Source organism: Pimephales promelas, chromosome 3, assembly GCF_988280905.1.
Source record: "Pimephales promelas chromosome 3, fPimPro1.hap1.1, whole genome shotgun sequence".
Lineage (NCBI taxonomy): Eukaryota > Metazoa > Chordata > Actinopteri > Cypriniformes > Leuciscidae > Pimephales > Pimephales promelas.
This window is the reverse complement of record NC_142771.1, coordinates 3,701,356-3,727,466: the sequence shown is the minus strand read 5'-3', so window position 1 is coordinate 3,727,466 and position 26,111 is coordinate 3,701,356. Positions and strand designations below refer to the sequence as shown.

The following is a 26,111-nucleotide window of genomic DNA, read 5'->3' as shown; positions in this document are numbered from 1 at the left end:
TAAAAATGAATGATTTAAAAGCATGATATATATACCCTTTAAATCAACTCTGCTCAGAGTGTATATGGTCCCACTCTACAGAGTGTTAAAGTTAATGAGATAATTAAGTGACTAATTGGGTGATGATTGAGTATTAGTGGTGAACAACTACTGTTAACAAGCAGAATCACTGAAGGAAAGAAAAACACAAGAACTACAACTGACTTCCAGTCACAGCCTTAGATTAAATCAGACGAAGATACAAAGTAGACATTAAATCTGTGAAGATCTCAGTAGAGGACGATTAAAAAACTCCACAAACAGCATTACCAGCTTCTAGGGGTGTCCATGGTTAACCGGTTAACCGATTAACCGTTTAAAATTTCATAACCGAGTTAAAACTTTTTGCTCGGTTAAGTGGCGTCAATACATATTTGCACAAAACTTTTGCGTTTTTTTTTCTGATTGTCGATAAAAAAAATATTGTGAAATGACAGCGTTTCTATTAACGGTGTTATGCGACTGTTATGGCAACGGACGTTGGTATATCACAGCCACCGCACTAGACATTATTATTACTGATGGAAGGAGACGTGGTGTGTCATCCAAGCATTAATGGCAGGGAAAGTCACAGAGTTTCTGTGTGTTTCTCCCTCATTTCTGCTCCGCGGTCTTGATTGTGGCATTTCTTTGAGGTTTTGTAGTAGGCTATATTCCTTGTATCTTTTATGAATTTTAAAAAAGAACTCTGCCTCGTATTATGTCCAAACGGTCTACTTTTGTGTTCATTCGTTTCCCCTTATTTAATCCGTTAGCCTAATTGCAAAATGAAAAATGAACGGTTGTTGTATTTTGTAAATAGCAAAGTTGAACACCAAAATGTTCATTTGAACTCTAGGCTTATACACCAAATGCTACGCAAAAGTATATAGGCTATATATAGGCTACATATCGACGAATTTGCCCCTTAAACATTTAAAATATTTGACAAATTAATATGAAAAAAAAGATTTTTACTGGTTTTCTGAGGCCAAATTAGAACCTGGAAATGATATTTTCCCCTGCAATGCTGAATGAGAAGAGCCGTAACCACAGCCTGCAGAAATGGGATTTATAAGTGATTTATATAGGCTATAATAAATGTGTCTGATAATAAAATAATATAAAATAACGAGGCATTAATTATTTATTAATAAACTATTGTTTTCTAAATCATTTTCGGCTAAAAACAATTCTCCATCTCCGGATGCACATTTAGAGAGAAATTAATTAGCTACATAATTACATAGTCAGAAGATATTGGCCTTCGATTAGAATTTGTTCGTTTTAAATTGGACATTTAAAGCTTTAGCCTACAAAGGACTAAAGCTTTACATGTCCAATTTAAAACGAACAAATTCGAATGCGGTGGCTGTTTCAGTTCTCGCGCTTCAGTTCGCGGAGATCATGAAGCGCGCCTGAATGTTAAAGAACAACGTTTTCTTGTTATTGTGAGTTTACGCAAATAAATGTATTTGCGAATAATGCATTATTATTTTCTGTATGACCAGAAATGAAAGAGTATTTTAAGTTGTTTCCACTGAAAGAACTGCAAGTGTTCACATGGGCGTCTCGCAGCCATGCGCGCTTCACACACACTGGATATGCGTCAAAAATATTGTGTTTATTTGTGCTTTGTTCCTTTTTTTGGATAAAGGCGTCTTCTACATAATATGCAGCCTAATAAAATGTTACAATAATAATGATTATTATTATTATTTGTGGACACGGAGTTAATGTGCTTATTTTCAATTGGCAATTTCATTTTGAAGGGTGATGGAAACGCACCTACTTTAACTGCTCTGTACTTACCACTGCGTTTTATTTCTATAAATTAATTTAGTTTCAAATGGGGTCCAACCAGTTATTAAAAATGTGTTAAAAATTAACTCTGTATCTCGAGGTTGCGGTGCGCACATGGTTAACCGAGTATTAACCGATAAGGGCATCGGTTAACGGTTAATGAAAAACTTGAAAACGTGCAGCCCTACCAGCTTCACTTATTACTAACCAGACTGACTTTATTTCTGTCAGACGTCAGTGAACGGAGGTTTCAATGTCGATGTTTTAAAATGTTTGGTCACCATTATTGTGATCAGTGTTTCATTTAGTTGAGCAGTTTGACACTTAGCATTTTAAGTGCAATCAATCTTATCCCTGATCAAAAGTTGTAATTTGTTTTTAATAAATAACTTTCACCTTTCTTGACACAGAGCAGACGTTCTGAATTTTATATACATTACAGACCATTTTTGAAAATCATTACACTTTTGTTTTTTAGAAACAAACAGACATGATGAATCAGAATATGAATCTCAACAATGGTGACATGCTTCATGCTACAATGCATGCTGGGAGCCAAGAGTTTTAAACTATGGTGCCTCCGTGTTCAGGTATAGTAGTTTTCATACTAAAAATTAAAAAATAGATTGGTTCTCTAATCTTATCCCTGATCAAAAGTTGTAATTTGTATTCTTTAATAAATAACTTTCACCTTTCTTGACACAGAGCAGACATTCTGAATTTTTATATACATTACAGACCGTTTTTAAAAATCATTACACTTTTTGTTTTTTAGAAACAAACAGACATCATGAATCAGCATATGAATCTCAACAATGGTGACATGCTTCATGCTACAATGCGTGCTGGGAGCCAAGAGTTTTAAACTATGGTGCCTCCCAGAATGCATTGCGGCATAAAGCATTTCACCATTGTTGAGATTCATATGTGGATTCTTGATGTCTGTGTGTTTGTCCAAAGATTATTTTCCCTTTTTTTTTTTTAAATGGTGATTAAACCATCAACATCTAACATCAACATCTGTGTAGTCCATTTCGTGATTGATTTATTTGAAGTCTTTACTGGCCTGCTTTTGATTTATTCTTCATAGATTTCAGTAAAATACATTTTTATGACTGGATTCTGTGCTTTAGTCCGCATTTTCCATGACAACAGGTCTTGTAATTTTTCATTCACAATTTTCAAAAATTAAGGTGATAATAAAATACACAATATTTTTAATTAAGACAATTGTGGTTCAGTGATTTATTGAAAATATAGACCATATCACTAATAAAACCAACTTTTTCATTTTTCAAAGGAAATATACATAGTTTTGAGGCTTAAATTGATTACAGTGTAGTTAAGCCTTTTATAAAGACATAAAATATGACAATCTTGATGATTCAATTGATGAGTAGTTCGTAGAATTCTTCAAGATCACAAAATAAAATTGTCACAACGCCCACCCATACAATCTGTCCTGCCCCTCATCATGGCTGTCAGGAAACTAATTGGTTTTTCCACTAGGTGGTTTCTCCACTGTGTGGATCTTCATGTGTATCTTCAGCTGATTTTTAATAGAGAAACTCTTTCCACACTGATCACACGTGTGCGGCTTCTCTCCAGTGTGGATCCTCTCATGTTTGTTCATAGTTGATGACTGACTGAATCTCTTGTCACAGTGTGAACACTTGTAAGGTTTTTCTCCAGTGTGGATCTTCTCATGCGCTTTCAGATTTCCAGACAGACTGAATCTCTTGTCGCAGTGTGAACACTTGTAAGGTTTTTCTCCAGTGTGGATCCTCTGGTGCAGTTTTAAATGTTCAGCTGTAATAAAAGTCTTTTCACACTCAAAGCACATGTACTCTCTCACACCAGTGTGTATTTTCTGATGTTTTTGTAAACTTTGCAGCAGTGAAAAACTCTTTCCACACACAGAACATGAATACGGCTTCTCCTTCGTATGAACTGTCAGGTGTTTCTTCAGGTTTGATGACAGCAGAAATGTTTTGCCGCAGTGATCACATGAGAACGGCTTCTCTCCGGTGTGGATCTTCATGTGAGCATTAAGATTTTGTCTCCGAGCGAATCTCTTTTCACACCAATTACACATATACTGCTTCTCTCCAGTATGAACTCTCATGTGAATATCAAGCCATGATTTTTGTGCGAAACTCTTCCCACATTGATCACATGTGAACGGCTTCTCTCCAGTGTGGATTCTCATGTGAAGCCTAAGATTTTGTTTGTTTGAGAATCTCTTTTCACACTGATCACACGTGAAAGCCTTTTCTCCAGTGTGGATCCTTGTGTGTTTCTTAAGATCTGCTGAATCCTTGAAACTCTTTCCACATGTATCGCATGTGAACGGCTTCTCTCCGGTGTGGATCCTCATGTGTCTCTTAAGTTTTGATGAATCCGTGAAACTCCTCCCACATTTATCACATTCATACGGCTTCTCTCCGGTGTGGATTTTCATGTGTCTTTTAAGTTTATAGGAATCCATGAAGCTCTTCTCGCACTGATCACATGCGAACGGTCTCACTCCAGTGTGAACTCCTAAGTGAAAATCAAGATTTCGTTTGGTTGCGAATCTCTTGTCACACTGATCACACATGAACGGCTTTTCTCCAGTGTGGATTCTCATGTGACTCTTAAGGTGTGATGAATTTGTGAATGTCTTCTCACATTTATCGCATGCGTACGGCTTCTCTCCAGTGTGGATCCTCATGTGAACCTTAAGGTGTATTTTTTGTGTGAAACACTTCTCGCACTGATCGCAGGTGAACGGCTTCACTTCAGAGTGAACTCTCATGTGAACATCAAGACTTCGTTGGTATGCAAAACTCTTCCCGCACTGATCACATGAGAACGGTTTCTCTCCGGTGTGAATCCTCATGTGTTCCTGAAGATGTAATTTAGCTGCGAAGCTTGTCCCACATTGATCACATTCATGCGGCTTCTCTCCGGTGTGGATCATCATGTGTTTCTTAAGATTTGGTTTTTGTCTGAAACTCCATCCACATTGATCACATGAGAACGGCTTCTCTCCGGTGTGGATCCTCATGTGAATCTCTAGACTAAGTTTGGTTGTGATACTCTTTCCACACTGAGTGCAGGTGAAAGATTTCTTGGCTCTTCTTTTCTTTAAAAATGTCTTTTTAGTCTTTGAGCGACTCAAAGGTTTTCCTCCAGGTTGGACATGATGTTCCTCCTCCTCTTCACTCAGTTCTTCTCTCTCCTCCTCCTCTTCACTCAGTTCTTCACTCTCCTCGCGCTCTTCCATCAGGTCTGACATGAAAGAAAAATATGAATTTAATTTTTAGTAGATCAAAATAATTCAAATAGAGAAATATGAAGTGAAAGGACATACAAGTGAGCTCTGATGTAATAGTCAACTGCTATAAAATACTACAATAATTTTTATCAAATAAGTATCTGTCCATGAATGTGGTACATTTATTTTGATTTGGAATTCAACAACCAGGGGTGTAAAGTAAAGAATAACAAATACTCACATTACAGTAATTAAGTAGTTTTTATCAGAAATGTTACTTTTTGGGTTGTTTAAAAATTGTGTACTTTAGAGTACATTTTAAGTGATGTATCGGTCCTCTTACTCCGCTATTTTCCCTCCGTTTGTGGTCCTTACTCATTACATGCTTGTTTTAATTTTATTTGTAGTCATCAAAGCGATTGGATCGAGTAATCGGTCTCGCGACTGTTATCATATTAAATTCTGCATGGAAAACTTTAACTGCCAACCACTGTTAATCATGGCTGCTGTGGACGTGCATTCTTCCAGCATCAATTCAATCGAGATGTCAGCATCTTTCTCTAATATGCTGTGTTACATTTCTGATTACTAAATTATTTTTATTTAGGCAGGCTAGTGTAACGGAGGCCAGCTAGTAGCTGCTGTGCAAGTAAACCTCACTCCTCTGACCTCAATAGGCGCTCAAGCGACAGTCTTTAGCCTCCTTGTTAGAGCACCCGACTCTCATGCCGGAGACCCGGGTTCGAGGCCCGCTCGGGGCGGGTTAAGTTGGACCCGGATGGAGGGGTTACATTGGTGCCGTGACCCGGATGAGAGTGAGGTTTAGGGGGGTGAGTGTAACGGAGGCCAGCTAGTAGGGGTTACATTGGTGCCGTGACCCGGATGAGAGTGAGGTTTAGGGGGGTGAGTGTAACGGAGGCCAGCTAGTAGTTGCTGTGCGAGAAAAACTCGGAGCAGGTCGAGTGGGACCCGGATGGAGGGGTTACACTAGCCTATCTACAGGGCCTGACATTTAGTGTGAGGTTGGGGGTTTTGCGTTCAGTGTTAAATCCCTCAAGTCCCAAGTTCATAAGGAGTGGATTCCCGCTCCCATTTACTTGAGACACGAGCGATCTGTGCACTGCTGTGAAAATGTCTCCAACACGGCCCAAAGTGTTTTCGAATGATGTCTGAGTTTGACAAAGGGGAAATTAAACTAGACAGATGGCCCCATCTTTGATGGCCCTCCACCATGGTCCCTCATCAGATCATGGCGGGGAGGAGGATAAAAGCCCTTCTCCTAATGTAACTTCACATTCACAATAATATACTGTGATGTGGCGCTGTGATGGCGACATGTGGTGAGCGTCCTGTTGCGTGCTTTTGTTTATCTAGTTATTTAGATGTGCTCCCGAGTGCAAGTGTTTAGTAACATCACGGTTTCTATGAATGTTTGCCCATGTTGGACATTATAATGGTGCTTTCACACCGGACGCGAATAGCGCGTCAGGCGCGGATGATTTCAATGTTAAGTCAATGCAAAGACGCGTTACGCGCGTAAAAAATTCCTGCGGCGCGAATGAGGCGTAGAGCGCGGCGCGTAAGATGCGAATACACCTCATTCGTCGAGGCGTCTGGCGCGTTGCGGAAGATGCGAATACGCCTTATTCGTCGAGGCGTCTGGCGCGTTAAGCGCGAATGATTTAGTTAGTGCTATTTGTGCATTCACGCATTTGACGCGAGTTGAAAAATCTGAACTTTGGCGTCAATTCGCGCCGCGTTAACCAATCAGGAGCCTAGCTGCTTGCTCACGTGGTGAACTATCTGGATGCTTCAATAAATTATTTTGTAATATGACTAAATACATGGTGGGATTATGCACAACAAAGCAAATATTTTATCACTTAAAACTTTATTTCTATATACGAGTATATATATGAGTGCAGCAGGCGCGATGACAACACAAACTTAGTCCCGGTCACGTTAGAAGCTGGGGACTATTTTCAGGCGCTGCGTCATAACATTACGCCTGCTGCGCTCATGGTACGACAGGGAAGTTTCCTGATTATTACGCAGGAATGAGAGTATAGTTCCTAGTCATATCAGTCTAGAAAATCGCAACTTTACATTTTCCGTCTGTCTTAGTGCACGATGTAACTATAGAAGAGTCCAGTTTTAAATAGGAAAAATATCGAAACACTTTGGTAATTTTTTTGAGAGAAATGCTACTGGTCTTGTGCAATTCAATGATGTATGCTAAGTATTATGTTGTGTCTAGAGTTATCCATTCTTCCCCACTAGATGGCGCTGTTTGCTTTAGTTTTAGTTGAACTTCCATTGGAAAAACTTTATTTGTTGTACTTCATAGTGACAATCACGCAAACTTCAGTAGCCATTTTTTCCAGTTATGCGCAGCAGAGATCGCGTGCTGTTTTCTCTGGATTCCAGTGTTGTTGTGTAATGCCCCAGAGAAGCTTTGCTTGTAAGTTTATTTCATATAATTGTAATATTATATACTTCGTATCTGTATCTTATTAAGATGAGTATATTAGACGCACGTTAGCGGTTCCACGTGCTTTATACGGACATTTCAAAGATCGCCATGTGATCTCGTAACAATTACTTTAACGATGTCAATGTAAATTTGTGTAAGTAGTAATTGTATTTTGGTTATATTCTAATTAGTATTTTTGTATTTCTTTTCAGTTTCACAAAAATAATGTAACATTGAGAGAAACAACATGATTGCACTCAAGTAAAGAAGATAATTGACATCCTCTGAGTGGTCATTGAAGCCTCTTCATCACGTTACATAGTGTTTAGCTATCTGTATATGCATGCTCGACGTACACGCATGCAGAGGACAGAATACTAAGCTATGCTAAAAGTGGTACCAGAACCGGGGATCGGCTGAATGGATTCAAAAAAGGTAAAACTCAACAGTTTAACTCTAGGGGAGTTGTAAAATTAGCGTATTTCCAAAAAAAAAGTGGAGTATGCCTTTCAGTCATTTTTCCAATAGCCAAAAAGAGCTATCCCACCAACAACAATGACTACCGGCCTGTGGTGTTAACATCTTTGGTAATGAAAGGCTTGTTCTTGCCCAGCTTCAGGAGGAGGTCATTTTCCACATTGACCCATTCAGTTTGCATACAAACAGCACAGAGGTGTGGATGATGCCATACTAACACTGCTGGATGGCAATTATTACCATCTTGAAAAGCCCAGGTCATTCATCAGACTGGTGCTTTTAATACAGTGCAACCCCACCTGATGGGACAAAAACCAAGTGCATGTATATCGGTGACAGACTAACACAGTCTCATCCCAAAAAGTCATATAACTGATGTCTTGGGACGTTTTTTGACCATACGTCAATATCCGCCTTTTTAGGGCCCCCTTAAACGTCGGTAGATGGCGATCCCGGGCCGTCATACAACTGACGCTTTACCTTTAACGTCAGTTAGGTGACGGGTTAGGTTTTGGGTTAAGTTTAGGTCTGGGGTAGAGTTAGGATCCCATAACCTCATCTACCGACGTTTAAGGGGGCCCTAAAAAGGCGAATATTGACGTATGGTCAAAAGACGTCCCAAAACGTCAGTTATATGACGTCTTGGGATGAGACCGGGTTGGACAGACCGCATCCAACCCCCCTGCGGTTTGTCAATGATATTGTAAAACCAATATTGTATTGTATTGAAGAATTGAAATGGCATTCAACATACAGACAGTGTTTACATGTGAAGGCGAAGCTTATCCCTTTTCGACCTGCTTATACCTTAGACCCAGGAAATAGACCTATGCAGAAATAAATGCATCTGTTTTGCAGAAGATTGTCCCCATTACTCTAACTTATGCATTTCTAACAGCTTGGTTATATCTTAATAGTGTCATTTGGGTTATATGAACATCTTCCTTTAAATGCTTATGAGTAACATCTTATCCAACGTTAGTAAAAGTTACACACATCTAAGACATCTAATAAAATAAAAGAAAACATATAGAAGAAAATAAAAGAACACGTATAAAAGAAACATATCTACATGTAAATATAAAAATAGCTATTACAGTTGTAATGGCTAATTTTGCATTTACATTTATACAAGTTTCTTTTCTTTCATATATGATCTTTATTTTCTTTTATATGTTTTCTTTTCCTTCATTAAGATGTGATAGATGTGTATGTAACTTTTACTAACGTTGGAGAAGATGTATTCATGAGTATTTAAAGGAAAATATTCATATCATCTAACATATACTCATAAGCATTTAAAGGAAGATGTTCATGTAATCCAAAGGACATTGTTAAAGATATAACAAGCTGTTAGAAATGCATAAGTTAGAGTACGCTTAAGGTATAACTAAACTGTTAGAAATGCATAAGTAATGTAAGCTTAGTGTGAGGACATAATGTTCTGTGTTTAACAAAGAAGCAAGCAGCATGGAAACATTTTAATAGCTCATTGTATTTCAAGTGTGAGTTATATTTGTGCAGGGTTTTGATCAAATTAAAGATAAACCAGAACTTGCAACCAAGAGATAAATTGAGCAGAAAGGTGTGAGGTCGAACAGAACTTGCAACCAAGAGATAAATTGAGGTGAAGTTGAACATAGGAAACTTAACACAAACGTCATTGTGCTGTCCAAATTAAATATACGGTCTACAAGAATAGTCAAGAGCAGCGCAAACATGTTTCCTTGCTAGATGGTGTAAGAGACAATCGGTAGCAAAACCAGACATAGCCTGCATGGTTTCCTGGGTTTTCAGGTATATAAGGATGATGAGAAGGACTAGCCTTCGCCTTCACATGTAGACACTGTTCTGTATGTTGAACGCCAAAAGATTGGATTTGTTTTCTTGCAAGAAAATAAACTTTTGATACTTTGACTTTTGAAAAGGTTTCCACTTGTCTTCTTCCTCCTATCTTTTCGAATAACAGAGAATCATTTCCACAACACAGTATCGAAAAAAGTATCGTTCAGTAACCGGTATCGAACATCTTGTTACGATACCCAGCCCTACTGACACCACTCACACATTGCACAGTCACTATAGTATTTTACCCTCAGGTCAGAGATACAGAGGACTAAGGGAGCCAAGACAAATTTTGTGCCTACTTCTATTGGAAACATGAATACTTGATAAACTTATTGTTATGGAAATTAAGTCCCTGAATTTTAAACAGCAATTAAACAAGTGAAGATCTCAAATTATAAGCACGAGTATTTATTTCTTATAAGAAAGGCAGTTCACACATGACAAGTGTCTAACATGAGAAGCGCAAAGGTCTCCTCCCCTTACCCAGTTTATATTTTAAACAGTACACCTCCCCCTTTTATCTCAGTTCCTCACACAGTTCTCGGAATTCAATAGCGTTTGTTCGTACCCACTTAAGTCCCCTTGACAGTCTAACACCTCTTCTTAATTTATTCACAGTAACAACACAGGTAATTTCCTAAAGACATCTCCTTCCTGAAAAACATGTTTCTGCTCTAGCACAAGCAAGCTTATCTATTTTGGACAATGTACAGACTGTTTAAGTACATTGTTCACGTCCCACTTGCAAAGGAGGAAATGCATCTTGCAGTTTTCTTTAACACACTCTACGTTTAAAAGAATTCACATCTATATAAAATAAGAACACATCTACTGTATATAAGATCACATCTATGTTGTAGAAACACATCTGTCTAGAATATAAACACATCTATGTTTAATAAAGCACACAAGCTGATATATCTGCGTTTAAAAAATAATTTCCATCACACTCATTCACCAAGATGTATGTCCATGTGTGCAGATTCGTGAATTATTTATCTCTTCTTATTTTATCTATTTTTAACGTAACCTTTTTGATGCCTGCTTATTTATCATGTACTTATTGTGCTTTGCAAGCTTTATTTATTTATTACTATTTATTACTTGCGCGAGTGTGGTATACTGTGCTACGTTTGTGCAACTGTACACGCATTGTTGATGCTCAACACGAATGAAGTTCCTAACGGATAAATAAAGTTCTTTAAATTGAATTGAATCCACAGAGATTTTGAGACAGTCCTCGTCACTCCATCAGACACTAACAGTTGTTAAAGTGAAAAAAAAAAATCCTGAGCCTGAACTTTGAGCCTGGGGGGGCCTTTTATATCTTAATAAATAATTTAAATCGCAATAAATTATATATTTACAATAGGCTTTATGCGGAGCGTCACATGACCAAACCGGAAAAAAGGTCTCATCGCAACCGCTTGTCATAGAAAGTGTTAACAGCCGTAAGAACTGATTACGATATATATAAATATATGGATTTTTAAGGTAATCAGCTAACCTACGTTACCTAGTTCACTTTGTTATTGGCGTTTTATTCCATTTAAATATCTAAACGTTACTGTGAAGACGAAAAAATATAAAACGTTTAAATATCAATCTGCATGTGAGGGACATTGGTTATGCTAATCTTTGCTCGCTCCTTTTAAGTTATCTTGAGTAAAACCGCAAAAAATTGAATGAAGCACATACAAAAGACCTGGACCGGAAGCGATGAGACCTGTTCAAACAGAATGCGGAAGTAAGTTGTGCATAGAGCCTATTGCATAGGCTCTATATATACAATTAAAAATATATATTTTTTCCCCCCAAAATATGTGTTGTAGTATAACCAACAGGACAGCAGTGATGTGTAAACTTAATTTGGCAACAATACAGTGAATTAACAGTGAAGTTATTGAATATGTTTCATAATAAAAATCATCAAAATTATACATTTATAATACAATTTTAAAAAATCCCATAAGTGTTGTAGTATAACCAGCAGGACAGCAGTTATGTTTGAACTGAATTTGGTAACAATGCAGTGCATTACCGTGAAGTTATTGAATATTTATCATAAATAAAAATTATAAAATTATGCAAAAACACTTGTATAAGTTACCAAAATAAGTGTTGTAGTATAACCATCAAGACAGCAGTGGTGTATTAACTGAATTTGGTGACACTAAAGTGTGTGACAGTGAAGTTATTGACTGTTTTCGTAGTACTACGATTCAAAAGTGGTGTCATTTGTGTAATGTTTAGTTCGACTTTGTGAGTGTATTGCCAACTTTACTCAACTGTTAAAGTGTTTAATACAACATGGTTCTAGTAGCCTAAGAACTTTTTCAGCGGATACCTCGTGTCTAAATCTGTGTTATCTTAATGTACCACAACAGTCATTAAATTTAAATAGACACCAACCTGCTTGTTCCTCGTGTTTTATTCTCCAGGGATCTGCTGCTTCACTCGAGTTCTCCTCAATCTCCTGTTCTTTAACAAACATCTTCTTCTCCGTTCAGTTGCAGCACCTCCAGATATTCCAGCTCGTTTCAAAACTTGTAGTTAGTGATGTGACATTTGAACCGATCCGTCGGAGCTTGTGTCGAGAAAAAGGGGCGTGCCTGATGAAGCCGCGAATCGTGGCTTGTTTTGACATTCAGAGCCATTTGTTACCGTGAAAATCACGTGACTAATGACAACCGTTAGTGTAAAAACGTCATCGGTTCGGTCTGCGGTTCGGCTCGCGCCACCTTGTGGCTGTTTCAGGAACAGTAGAAGCAGTTGTAGCGTCAGAGAGTCAGTCAGATAAATCTCATTATCGTTATTATTGTGTCATATATGTGTTAGGGGCTGTATATTATTACACTATATCAGTTATTAATAATAATTAATATTGTTATTACCAATTATACAAGCTATAGTCTTGTTATATTAATTAGACAAGATTATTTCGATTGCTTTGGATTTTTGGATCTGGACTGGACTGCTTTTTGATTTGGATTGCCCTTTTGGATTTGTTTTTTTTTTTTATGACATCTTCCTTTTTCATGGTAGCCTAATGGAGCCAGCAAGAAAGAGGAAATCCTCCCCTGTCTGGGCTCAACAGAAGCATCTTCATTTTTACCCACTGGCCGGCACAAATAAAAAAGGTAATTGCGACTTTTTATCTCACAATTCTGACTTTTTTTCTCACAATTGCGAGTTTACATCTCGCACTTCTGAGATATGAAGTCAGAATTGCCTGATATAAAGTCAGAATTGCGATATAAAGTCAGAATTGTGAGATGTAGTCAGAATTGCGAGATATAAAGTCAGAATTCCGAGATATTAAGTCAGAATTGCGAGATATAAAGTCAGAATTCCGAGATATTAAGTCAGAATCGCATGTTATAAAGTCAGAATTGCGTGTTATAAAGTCAGAATTGCGTGTTATAAAGTCAGAATTGCGAGATATAAAGTCAGAATTGCATGATATAAAGTCGCAATTGCGTGTTATAAAGTCAGAATTGCGAATATAAAGTCGCAATTGTGTGTTAAATTCAGAAATGCATGATATAAAGTCAGAATTGTGAGATATAAAGTCAGAATTGCATGTTATAAAGTCAGAATTGCGAGACATTAAGTCAGAATTGCGAGATATAAAGTCAGAATTGCGTGACATAAAGTCGCAATTGCATGTTATAAAGTCAGAATTGCGTGATCTAAAGTCAGAATCGCATGTTAAAAAGTCAGAATTGCGTGTTATAAAGTCAGAATTGTGAGATATAAAGTCAGAATTGCGAGATATAACGTCGCAATTGCATGTTATAAAGTCAGAATTGCGAGATATTAAGTCAGAATTGCGAGATATAAAGTCAGAATTGCGTGACATAAAGTCGCAATTGCATGTTAAAAAGTCAGAATTGCGTGTTATAAAGTCAGAATTGTGAGATATAAAGTCAGAATTGGATGATATAAAATCGCAATTGCATGTTATAAAGTCAGAATTGCGAGATATTAAAGTCAGAATTGCGTGTTATAAAGTCAGAATTGCGAGATATAAAGTCAGAATTGCGAGATATAAAGTCAGAATTGCGTGATATAAAGTCAGAATTGCGTGATATAAAGTCAGAATTGCGTGTTATAAAGTCAGAATTGCGTGTTATAAAGTCAGAATTGCGTGTTATAAAGTCAGAATTGCGTGATATAAAGTCAGAATTGCGAGATACCAAAGTCAGAATTGCGTGATATAAAGTCGCAATTGCGTGTTATAAAGTCAGAATTGCGTGATATAAAGTCAGAATTGCGTGATATAAAGTCAGAATTGCGAGATATAAAGTCAGAATTGCGAGATATAAAGTCAGAATTGCGAGATACCAAAGTCAGAATTGCGTGATATAAAGTCGCAATTGCGTGTTATAAAGTCAGAATTGCGTGATATAAAGTCAGATTTGCGTGATATAAAGTCAGAATTGCGAGATATGAAGTCAGAATTGTGAGATATAAAGTCAGAATTGCATGTTATAAAGTCAGAATTGCATGTTATAAAGTCAGAATTGCGTGATATAAAGTCAGAATTGCGTGTTATAAAGTCAGAATTGCGTGTTATAAAGTCAGAATTGCGTGATATAAAGTCAGATTTGCGTGATATTAAGTCAGAATTGCGAGATATTAAGTCAGAATTGCGAGATATGAAGTCAGAATTGCGTGATATCAAGTCAGAATTGCATGTTATAAAGTCAGAATTGCGAGATATGAAGTCAGAATTGCGAGATATGAAGTCAGAATTGCGAGATATGAAGTCAGAATTGCATGTTATAAAGTCAGAATTGCGTGATATAAAGTCAGAATTGCGAGATATAAAGTCAGAATTGCGAGATATAAAGTCAGAATTGCGAGATATAAAGTCAGAATTGCGAGATATAAAGTCAGAATTGCGAGATATAAAGTCAGAATTGCGTGTTATAAAGTCAGAATTGCGAGATATAAAGTCAGAATTGCATGTTATAAAGTCAGAATTGCGTGATATAAAGTCAGAATTGCATGTTATAAAGTCAGAATTGCGTGTTATAAAGTCAGAATTGCGAGATATAAAGTCAGAATTGCGAGATATAAAGTCAGAATTGCATGTTATAAAGTCAGAATTGCGAGATATAAAGTCAGAATTGCGAGATATAAAGTCAGAAATGCGTGTTATGAAGTCAGAATTGCGAGATATAAAGTCAGAATTGCGAGATATAAAGTCAGAATTGCGAGATATAAAGTCAGAATTGCGTGATATAAAGTCAGAATTGCGTGTTATAAAGTCAGAATTGCGTGATATAAAGTCAGAATTGCGAGATACCAAAGTCAGAATTGCGTGATATAAAGTCGCAATTGCGTGTTATAAAGTCAGAATTGCGTGTTATAAAGTCAGAATTGCGTGTTATAAAGTCAGAATTGCGAGATATAAAGTCAGAATTGCGAGATACCAAAGTCAGAATTGCGTGATATAAAGTCGCAATTGCGTGTTATAAAGTCAGAATTGCATGATATAAAGTCAGATTTGCGTGATATAAAGTCAGAATTGCGAGATATGAAGTCAGAATTGTGAGATATAAAGTCAGAATTGCATGTTATAAAGTCAGAATTGCATGTTATAAAGTCAGAATTGCGTGATATAAAGTCAGAATTGCGTGTTATAAAGTCAGAATTGCGTGTTATAAAGTCAGAATTGCGAGATATTAAGTCAGAATTGCGAGATATGAAGTCAGAATTGCGTGATATCAAGTCAGAATTGCATGTTATAAAGTCAGAATTGCGAGATATGAAGTCAGAATTGCGAGATATGAAGTCAGAATTGCATGTTATAAAGTCAGAATTGCGTGATATAAAGTCAGAATTGCGAGATATAAAGTCAGAATTGCGAGATATAAAGTCAGAATTGCGTGTTATAAAGTCAGAATTGCGAGATATAAAGTCAGAATTGCATGTTATAAAGTCAGAATTGCGTGATATAAAGTCAGAATTGCATGTTATAAAGTCAGAATTGCGTGTTATAAAGTCAGAATTGCGAGATATAAAGTCAGAATTGCGAGATATAAAGTCAGAATTGCATGTTATAAAGTCAGAATTGCGAGATATAAAGTCAGAATTGCGAGATATAAAGTCAGAAATGCGTGTTATGAAGTCAGAATTGCGAGATATAAAGTCAGAATTGCGAGATATAAAGTCAGAATTGCGAGATATAAAGTCAGAATTGCGTGATATAAAGTCAGAATTGCGTGTTATAAAGTCAGAATTGCGTGATATAAAGTCAGAATTGCGAGATACCAAAGTCAGAATTGCGTGATATAAAGTCGCAATTGCGTGTTATAAAGTCAGAATTGCGTGTTATAAAGTCAGAATTGCGTGTTATAAAGTCAGAATTGCGAGATATAAAGTCAGAATTGCGAGATACCAAAGTCAGAATTGCGAGATATAAAGTCAGAATTGCGAGATACCAAAGTCAGAATTGCATGATATAAAGTCAGATTTGCGTGATATAAAGTCAGAATTGCGAGATATGAAGTCAGAATTGTGAGATATAAAGTCAGAATTGCATGTTATAAAGTCAGAATTGCATGTTATAAAGTCAGAATTGCGTGATATAAAGTCAGAATTGCGTGTTATAAAGTCAGAATTGCGTGTTATAAAGTCAGAATTGCGTGATATAAAGTCAGATTCGCGTGATATTAAGTCAGAATTGCGAGATATTAAGTCAGAATTGCGAGATATGAAGTCAGAATTGCGTGATATCAAGTCAGAATTGCATGTTATAAAGTCAGAATTGCGAGATATGAAGTCAGAATTGCGAGATATGAAGTCAGAATTGCATGTTATAAAGTCAGAATTGCGAGATATAAAGTCAGAATTGCGAGATATAAAGTCAGAATTGCGAGATATAAAGTCAGAATTGCGAGATATAAAGTCAGAATTGCGTGTTATAAAGTCAGAATTGCGAGATATAAAGTCAGAATTGGATGATATAAAATCGCAATTGCATGTTATAAAGTCAGAATTGCGAGATATTAAAGTCAGAATTGCGTGTTATAAAGTCAGAATTGCGAGATATAAAGTCAGAATTGCGAGATATAAAGTCAGAATTGCGTGATATAAAGTCAGAATTGCGTGATATAAAGTCAGAATTGCGTGTTATAAAGTCAGAATTGCGTGTTATAAAGTCAGAATTGCGTGTTATAAAGTCAGAATTGCGTGATATAAAGTCAGAATTGCGAGATACCAAAGTCAGAATTGCGTGATATAAAGTCGCAATTGCGTGTTATAAAGTCAGAATTGCGTGATATAAAGTCAGAATTGCGAGATATAAAGTCAGAATTGCGAGATATAAAGTCAGAATTGCGAGATACCAAAGTCAGAATTGCGTGATATAAAGTCGCAATTGCGTGTTATAAAGTCAGAATTGCGTGATATAAAGTCAGATTTGCGTGATATAAAGTCAGAATTGCGAGATATGAAGTCAGAATTGTGAGATATAAAGTCAGAATTGCATGTTATAAAGTCAGAATTGCATGTTATAAAGTCAGAATTGCGTGATATAAAGTCAGAATTGCGTGTTATAAAGTCAGAATTGCGTGTTATAAAGTCAGAATTGCGTGATATAAAGTCAGATTTGCGTGATATTAAGTCAGAATTGCGAGATATTAAGTCAGAATTGCGAGATATGAAGTCAGAATTGCGTGATATCAAGTCAGAATTGCATGTTATAAAGTCAGAATTGCGAGATATGAAGTCAGAATTGCGAGATATGAAGTCAGAATTGCATGTTATAAAGTCAGAATTGCGTGTTATAAAGTCAGAATTGCGTGATATAAAGTCAGAATTGCGAGATATAAAGTCAGAATTGCGAGATATAAAGTCAGAATTGCGAGATATAAAGTCAGAATTGCGAGATATAAAGTCAGAATTGCGTGTTATAAAGTCAGAATTGCGAGATATAAAGTCAGAATTGCATGTTATAAAGTCAGAATTGCGTGATATAAAGTCAGAATTGCATGTTATAAAGTCAGAATTGCGAGATATAAAGTCAGAATTGCGAGATATAAAGTCAGAATTGCATGTTATAAAGTCAGAATTGCGAGATATAAAGTCAGAATTGCGAGATATAAAGTCAGAAATGCGTGTTATGAAGTCAGAATTGCGAGATATAAAGTCAGAATTGCGAGATATAAAGTCAGAATTGCGAGATATAAAGTCAGAATTGCGTGATATAAAGTCAGAATTGCGTGTTATAAAGTCAGAATTGCGTGATATAAAGTCAGAATTGCGAGATACCAAAGTCAGAATTGCGTGATATAAAGTCGCAATTGCGTGTTATAAAGTCAGAATTGCGTGTTATAAAGTCAGAATTGCGTGTTATAAAGTCAGAATTGCGAGATATAAAGTCAGAATTGCGAGATACCAAAGTCAGAATTGCGTGATATAAAGTCGCAATTGCGAGATATTAAGTCAGAATTGCGAGATATGAAGTCAGAATTGCGTGATATCAAGTCAGAATTGCATGTTATAAAGTCAGAATTGCGAGATATGAAGTCAGAATTGCGAGATATGAAGTCAGAATTGCATGTTATAAAGTCAGAATTGCGTGATATAAAGTCAGAATTGCGAGATATAAAGTCAGAATTGCGAGATATAAAGTCAGAATTGCGAGATATAAAGTCAGAATTGCGAGATATAAAGTCAGAATTGCGAGATATAAAGTCAGAATTGCGAGATATAAAGTCAGAATTGCGTGTTATAAAGTCAGAATTGCGAGATATAAAGTCAGAATTGCATGTTATAAAGTCAGAATTGCGTGATATAAAGACAGAATTGCATGTTATAAAGTCAGAATTGCGTGTTATAAAGTCAGAATTGCGAGATATAAAGTCAGAATTGCGAGATATAAAGTCAGAATTGCATGTTATAAAGTCAGAATTGCGAGATATAAAGTCAGAATTGCGAGATATAAAGTCAGAAATGCGTGTTATGAAGTCAGAATTGCGAGATATAAAGTCAGAATTGCGAGATATAAAGTCAGAATTGCGAGATATAAAGTCAGAATTGCGTGTTATAAAGTCAGAATTGCGTGATATAAAGTCAGAATTGCGTGTTATAAAGTCAGAATTGCGTGATATAAAGTCAGAATTGCGAGATACCAAAGTCAGAATTGCGTGATATAAAGTCGCAATTGCGTGTTATAAAGTCAGAATTGCGTGTTATAAAGTCAGAATTGCGTGTTATAAAGTCAGAATTGCGAGATATAAAGTCAGAATTGCGAGATACCAAAGTCAGAATTGCGTGATATAAAGTCGCAATTGCGTGTTATAAAGTCAGAATTGCATGATATAAAGTCAGATTTGCGTGATATAAAGTCAGAATTGCGTGATATAAAGTCAGAATTGCGTGTTATAAAGTCAGAATTGCGTGTTATAAAGTCAGAATTGCGTGATATAAAGTCAGATTTGCGTGATATTAAGTCAGAATTGCGAGATATTAAGTCAGAATTGCGAGATATGAAGTCAGAATTGCGTGATATCAAGTCAGAATTGCATGTTATAAAGTCAGAATTGCGAGATATGAAGTCAGAATTGCGAGATATGAAGTCAGAATTGCATGTTATAAAGTCAGAATTGCGTGATATAAAGTCAGAATTGCGAGATATAAAGTCAGAATTGCGAGATATAAAGTCAGAATTGCGAGATATAAAGTCAGAATTGCGAGATATAAAGTCAGAATTGCGTGTTATAAAGTCAGAATTGCGAGATATAAAGTCAGAATTGCATGTTATAAAGTCAGAATTGCGTGATATAAAGTCAGAATTGCATGTTATAAAGTCAGAATTGCGTGTTATAAAGTCAGAATTGCGAGATATAAAGTCAGAATTGCGAGATATAAAGTCAGAATTGCATGTTATAAAGTCAGAATTGCGAGATATAAAGTCAGAATTGCGAGATATAAAGTCAGAAATGCGTGTTATGAAGTCAGAATTGCGAGATATAAAGTCAGAATTGCGAGATATAAAGTCAGAATTGCGAGATATAAAGTCAGAATTGCGTGATATAAAGTCAGAATTGCGTGTTATAAAGTCAGAATTGCGTGATATAAAGTCAGAATTGCGAGATACCAAAGTCAGAATTGCGTGATATAAAGTCGCAATTGCGTGTTATAAAGTCAGAATTGCGTGTTATAAAGTCAGAATTGCGTGTTATAAAGTCAGAATTGCGAGATATAAAGTCAGAATTGCGAGATACCAAAGTCAGAATTGCGTGATATAAAGTCGCAATTGCGTGTTATAAAGTCAGAATTGCATGATATAAAGTCAGATTTGCGTGATATAAAGTCAGAATTGCGAGATATGAAGTCAGAATTGTGAGATATAAAGTCAGAATTGCATGTTATAAAGTCAGAATTGCATGTTATAAAGTCAGAATTGCGTGATATAAAGTCAGAATTGCGTGTTATAAAGTCAGAATTGCGTGTTATAAAGTCAGAATTGCGAGATATTAAGTCAGAATTGCGAGATATGAAGTCAGAATTGCGTGATATCAAGTCAGAATTGCATGTTATAAAGTCAGAATTGCGAGATATGAAGTCAGAATTGCGAGATATGAAGTCAGAATTGCATGTTATAAAGTCAGAATTGCGTGATATAAAGTCAGAATTGCGAGATATAAAGTCAGAATTGCGAGATATAAAGTCAGAATTGCGTGTTATAAAGTCAGAATTGCGAGATATAAAGTCAGAATTGCATGTTATAAAGTCAGAATTGCGTGATATAAAGTCAGAATTGCATGTTATAAAGTCAGAATTGCGTGTTATAAAGTCAGAATTGCGAGATATAAAGTCAGAATTGCGAGATATAAAGTCAGAATTGCATGTTATAAAGTCAGAATTGCGAGATATAAAGTCAGAATTGCGAGATATAAAGTCAGAAATGCGTGTTATGAAGTCAGAATTGCGAGATATAAAGTCAGAATTGCGAGATATAAAGTCAGAATTGCGAGATATAAAGTCAGAATTGCGTGATATAAAGTCAGAATTGCGTGTTATAAAGTCAGAATTGCGTGATATAAAGTCAGAATTGCGAGATACCAAAGTCAGAATTGCGTGATATAAAGTCGCAATTGCGTGTTATAAAGTCAGAATTGCGTGTTATAAAGTCAGAATTGCGAGATATAAAGTCAGAATTGCGAGATACCAAAGTCAGAATTGCGAGATATAAAGTCAGAATTGCGAGATACCAAAGTCAGAATTGCATGATATAAAGTCAGATTTGCGTGATATAAAGTCAGAATTGCGAGATATGAAGTCAGAATTGTGAGATATAAAGTCAGAATTGCATGTTATAAAGTCAGAATTGCATGTTATAAAGTCAGAATTGCGTGATATAAAGTCAGAATTGCGTGTTATAAAGTCAGAATTGCGTGTTATAAAGTCAGAATTGCGTGATATAAAGTCAGATTCGCGTGATATTAAGTCAGAATTGCGAGATATTAAGTCAGAATTGCGAGATATGAAGTCAGAATTGCGTGATATCAAGTCAGAATTGCATGTTATAAAGTCAGAATTGCGAGATATGAAGTCAGAATTGCGAGATATGAAGTCAGAATTGCATGTTATAAAGTCAGAATTGCGAGATATAAAGTCAGAATTGCGAGATATAAAGTCAGAATTGCGAGATATAAAGTCAGAATTGCGAGATATAAAGTCAGAATTGCGTGTTATAAAGTCAGAATTGCGAGATATAAAGTCAGAATTGGATGATATAAAATCGCAATTGCATGTTATAAAGTCAGAATTGCGAGATATTAAAGTCAGAATTGCGTGTTATAAAGTCAGAATTGCGAGATATAAAGTCAGAATTGCGAGATATAAAGTCAGAATTGCGTGATATAAAGTCAGAATTGCGTGATATAAAGTCAGAATTGCGTGTTATAAAGTCAGAATTGCGTGTTATAAAGTCAGAATTGCGTGTTATAAAGTCAGAATTGCGTGATATAAAGTCAGAATTGCGAGATACCAAAGTCAGAATTGCGTGATATAAAGTCGCAATTGCGTGTTATAAAGTCAGAATTGCGTGATATAAAGTCAGAATTGCGAGATATAAAGTCAGAATTGCGAGATATAAAGTCAGAATTGCGAGATACCAAAGTCAGAATTGCGTGATATAAAGTCGCAATTGCGTGTTATAAAGTCAGAATTGCGTGATATAAAGTCAGATTTGCGTGATATAAAGTCAGAATTGCGAGATATGAAGTCAGAATTGTGAGATATAAAGTCAGAATTGCATGTTATAAAGTCAGAATTGCATGTTATAAAGTCAGAATTGCGTGATATAAAGTCAGAATTGCGTGTTATAAAGTCAGAATTGCGTGTTATAAAGTCAGAATTGCGTGATATAAAGTCAGATTTGCGTGATATTAAGTCAGAATTGCGAGATATTAAGTCAGAATTGCGAGATATGAAGTCAGAATTGCGTGATATCAAGTCAGAATTGCATGTTATAAAGTCAGAATTGCGAGATATGAAGTCAGAATTGCGAGATATGAAGTCAGAATTGCATGTTATAAAGTCAGAATTGCGTGTTATAAAGTCAGAATTGCGTGATATAAAGTCAGAATTGCGAGATATAAAGTCAGAATTGCGAGATATAAAGTCAGAATTGCGAGATATAAAGTCAGAATTGCGAGATATAAAGTCAGAATTGCGTGTTATAAAGTCAGAATTGCGAGATATAAAGTCAGAATTGCATGTTATAAAGTCAGAATTGCGTGATATAAAGTCAGAATTGCATGTTATAAAGTCAGAATTGCGAGATATAAAGTCAGAATTGCATGTTATAAAGTCAGAATTGCGAGATATAAAGTCAGAATTGCGAGATATAAAGTCAGAAATGCGTGTTATGAAGTCAGAATTGCGAGATATAAAGTCAGAATTGCGAGATATAAAGTCAGAATTGCGAGATATAAAGTCAGAATTGCGTGATATAAAGTCAGAATTGCGTGTTATAAAGTCAGAATTGCGTGATATAAAGTCAGAATTGCGAGATACCAAAGTCAGAATTGCGTGATATAAAGTCGCAATTGCGTGTTATAAAGTCAGAATTGCGTGTTATAAAGTCAGAATTGCGTGTTATAAAGTCAGAATTGCGAGATATAAAGTCAGAATTGCGAGATACCAAAGTCAGAATTGCGTGATATAAAGTCGCAATTGCGAGATATTAAGTCAGAATTGCGAGATATGAAGTCAGAATTGCGTGATATCAAGTCAGAATTGCATGTTATAAAGTCAGAATTGCGAGATATGAAGTCAGAATTGCGAGATATGAAGTCAGAATTGCATGTTATAAAGTCAGAATTGCGTGATATAAAGTCAGAATTGCGAGATATAAAGTCAGAATTGCGAGATATAAAGTCAGAATTGCGAGATATAAAGTCAGAATTGCGAGATATAAAGTCAGAATTGCGAGATATAAAGTCAGAATTGCGAGATATAAAGTCAGAATTGCGTGTTATAAAGTCAGAATTGCGAGATATAAAGTCAGAATTGCATGTTATAAAGTCAGAATTGCGTGATATAAAGACAGAATTGCATGTTATAAAGTCAGAATTGCGTGTTATAAAGTCAGAATTGCGAGATATAAAGTCAGAATTGCGAGATATAAAGTCAGAATTGCATGTTATAAAGTCAGAATTGCGAGATATAAAGTCAGAATTGCGAGATATAAAGTCAGAAATGCGTGTTATGAAGTCAGAATTGCGAGATATAAAGTCAGAATTGCGAGATATAAAGTCAGAATTGCGAGATATAAAGTCAGAATTGCGTGTTATAAAGTCAGAATTGCGTGATATAAAGTCAGAATTGCGTGTTATAAAGTCAGAATTGCGTGATATAAAGTCAGAATTGCGAGATACCAAAGTCAGAATTGCGTGATATAAAGTCGCAATTGCGTGTTATAAAGTCAGAATTGCGTGTTATAAAGTCAGAATTGCGTGTTATAAAGTCAGAATTGCGAGATATAAAGTCAGAATTGCGAGATACCAAAGTCAGAATTGCGTGATATAAAGTCGCAATTGCGTGTTATAAAGTCAGAATTGCATGATATAAAGTCAGATTTGCGTGATATAAAGTCAGAATTGCGTGATATAAAGTCAGAATTGCGTGTTATAAAGTCAGAATTGCGTGTTATAAAGTCAGAATTGCGTGATATAAAGTCAGATTTGCGTGATATTAAGTCAGAATTGCGAGATATTAAGTCAGAATTGCGAGATATGAAGTCAGAATTGCGTGATATCAAGTCAGAATTGCATGTTATAAAGTCAGAATTGCGAGATATGAAGTCAGAATTGCGAGATATGAAGTCAGAATTGCATGTTATAAAGTCAGAATTGCGTGATATAAAGTCAGAATTGCGAGATATAAAGTCAGAATTGCGAGATATAAAGTCAGAATTGCGAGATATAAAGTCAGAATTGCGAGATATAAAGTCAGAATTGCGTGTTATAAAGTCAGAATTGCGAGATATAAAGTCAGAATTGCATGTTATAAAGTCAGAATTGCGTAATATAAAGTCAGAATTGCATGTTATAAAGTCAGAATTGCGTGTTATAAAGTCAGAATTGCGAGATATAAAGTCAGAATTGCGAGATATAAAGTCAGAATTGCATGTTATAAAGTCAGAATTGCGAGATATAAAGTCAGAATTGCGAGATATAAAGTCAGAAATGCGTGTTATAAAGTCTGAATTGCGAGATATAAAGTCAGAATTGCGAGATATATAAAGTCAGAATTGCGTGATATAAAGTCAGAATTGCGTGTTATAAAGTCAGAATTGCGTGTTATAAAGTCAGAATTGCGTGATATAAAGTCAGAATTGCGAGATATAAAGTCAGAATTGCGTGTTATAAAGTCAGAATTGCGAGATATAAAGTCAGAATTGCGAGATATAAAGTCAGAATTGCGAGATATAAAGTCAGAATTGCGAGATATAAAGTCAGAATTGCGAGATATAAAGTCAGAATTGCGTGTTATAAAGTCAGAATTGCGTGTTATAAAGTCAGAATTGCGTGTTATAAAGTCAGAATTGCGTGATATAAAGTCAGAATTGCGAGATATAAAGTCAGAATTGCGTGTTATAAAGTCAGAATTGCGAGATATAAAGTCAGAATTGCGAGATATAAAGTCAGAATTGCGAGATATAAAGTCAGAATTGCGAGATATAAAGTCAGAATTGCGTGATATAAAGTCAGAATTGCATGTTATAAAGTCAGAATTGCGAGATATAAAGTCAGAATTGCGTGTTATAAAGTCAGAATTGCGTGTTATAAAGTCAGAATTGCGAGATATAAAGTCAGAATTGCGAGATACCAAAGTCAGAATTGCGTGATATAAAGTCGCAATTGCGTGTTATAAAGTCAGAATTGCATGATATAAAGTCAGATTTGCGTGATATAAAGTCAGAATTGCGAGATATGAAGTCAGAATTGTGAGATATAAAGTCAGAATTGCATGTTATAAAGTCAGAATTGCATGTTATAAAGTCAGAATTGCGTGATATAAAGTCAGAATTGCGTGTTATAAAGTCAGAATTGCGTGTTATAAAGTCAGAATTGCGTGATATAAAGTCAGATTCGCGTGATATTAAGTCAGAATTGCGAGATATTAAGTCAGAATTGCGAGATATGAAGTCAGAATTGCGTGATATCAAGTCAGAATTGCATGTTATAAAGTCAGAATTGCGAGATATGAAGTCAGAATTGCGAGATATGAAGTCAGAATTGCATGTTATAAAGTCAGAATTGCGAGATATAAAGTCAGAATTGCGAGATATAAAGTCAGAATTGCGAGATATAAAGTCAGAATTGCGAGATATAAAGTCAGAATTGCGTGTTATAAAGTCAGAATTGCGAGATATAAAGTCAGAATTGGATGATATAAAATCGCAATTGCATGTTATAAAGTCAGAATTGCGAGATATTAAAGTCAGAATTGCGTGTTATAAAGTCAGAATTGCGAGATATAAAGTCAGAATTGCGAGATATAAAGTCAGAATTGCGTGATATAAAGTCAGAATTGCGTGATATAAAGTCAGAATTGCGTGTTATAAAGTCAGAATTGCGTGTTATAAAGTCAGAATTGCGTGTTATAAAGTCAGAATTGCGTGATATAAAGTCAGAATTGCGAGATACCAAAGTCAGAATTGCGTGATATAAAGTCGCAATTGCGTGTTATAAAGTCAGAATT

The 26,111-nt window shown here is 35.7% G+C and overlaps 2 protein-coding genes across 3 annotated transcripts in view; one reads left to right on the top strand and one right to left on the bottom strand.

Annotated features, from left to right (window-relative positions):
• The window catches only part of LOC120486139 (uncharacterized), a 128,190-nt gene that overhangs the window by 3,198 nt on the left and 98,881 nt on the right, over window positions 1–26,111 (top strand). Inside the window, exon 3 of one of the 2 annotated variants that reach the window (XM_089129153.1) lies at window positions 2,300–2,411. The gene's annotated coding sequence lies outside the window, so the exon portion shown is untranslated. Of the gene's footprint in view, window positions 1–529; window positions 2,412–26,111 lie in introns of those variants that run through there. The other variant, XM_089129154.1, reaches the window with a different exon arrangement.
• On the bottom strand, window positions 2,405–12,547 carry LOC148981875 (uncharacterized). Its single transcript, XM_089129056.1, has 2 exons — window positions 12,291–12,547; window positions 2,405–5,094 (listed from the first exon to the last, which is right to left on the bottom strand). Exons 1-2 carry the CDS (start codon window positions 12,370–12,372, stop codon window positions 3,311–3,313), a joined length of 1,866 nt encoding a protein of 621 aa, XP_088985182.1. The 5' UTR covers window positions 12,373–12,547; the 3' UTR covers window positions 2,405–3,310.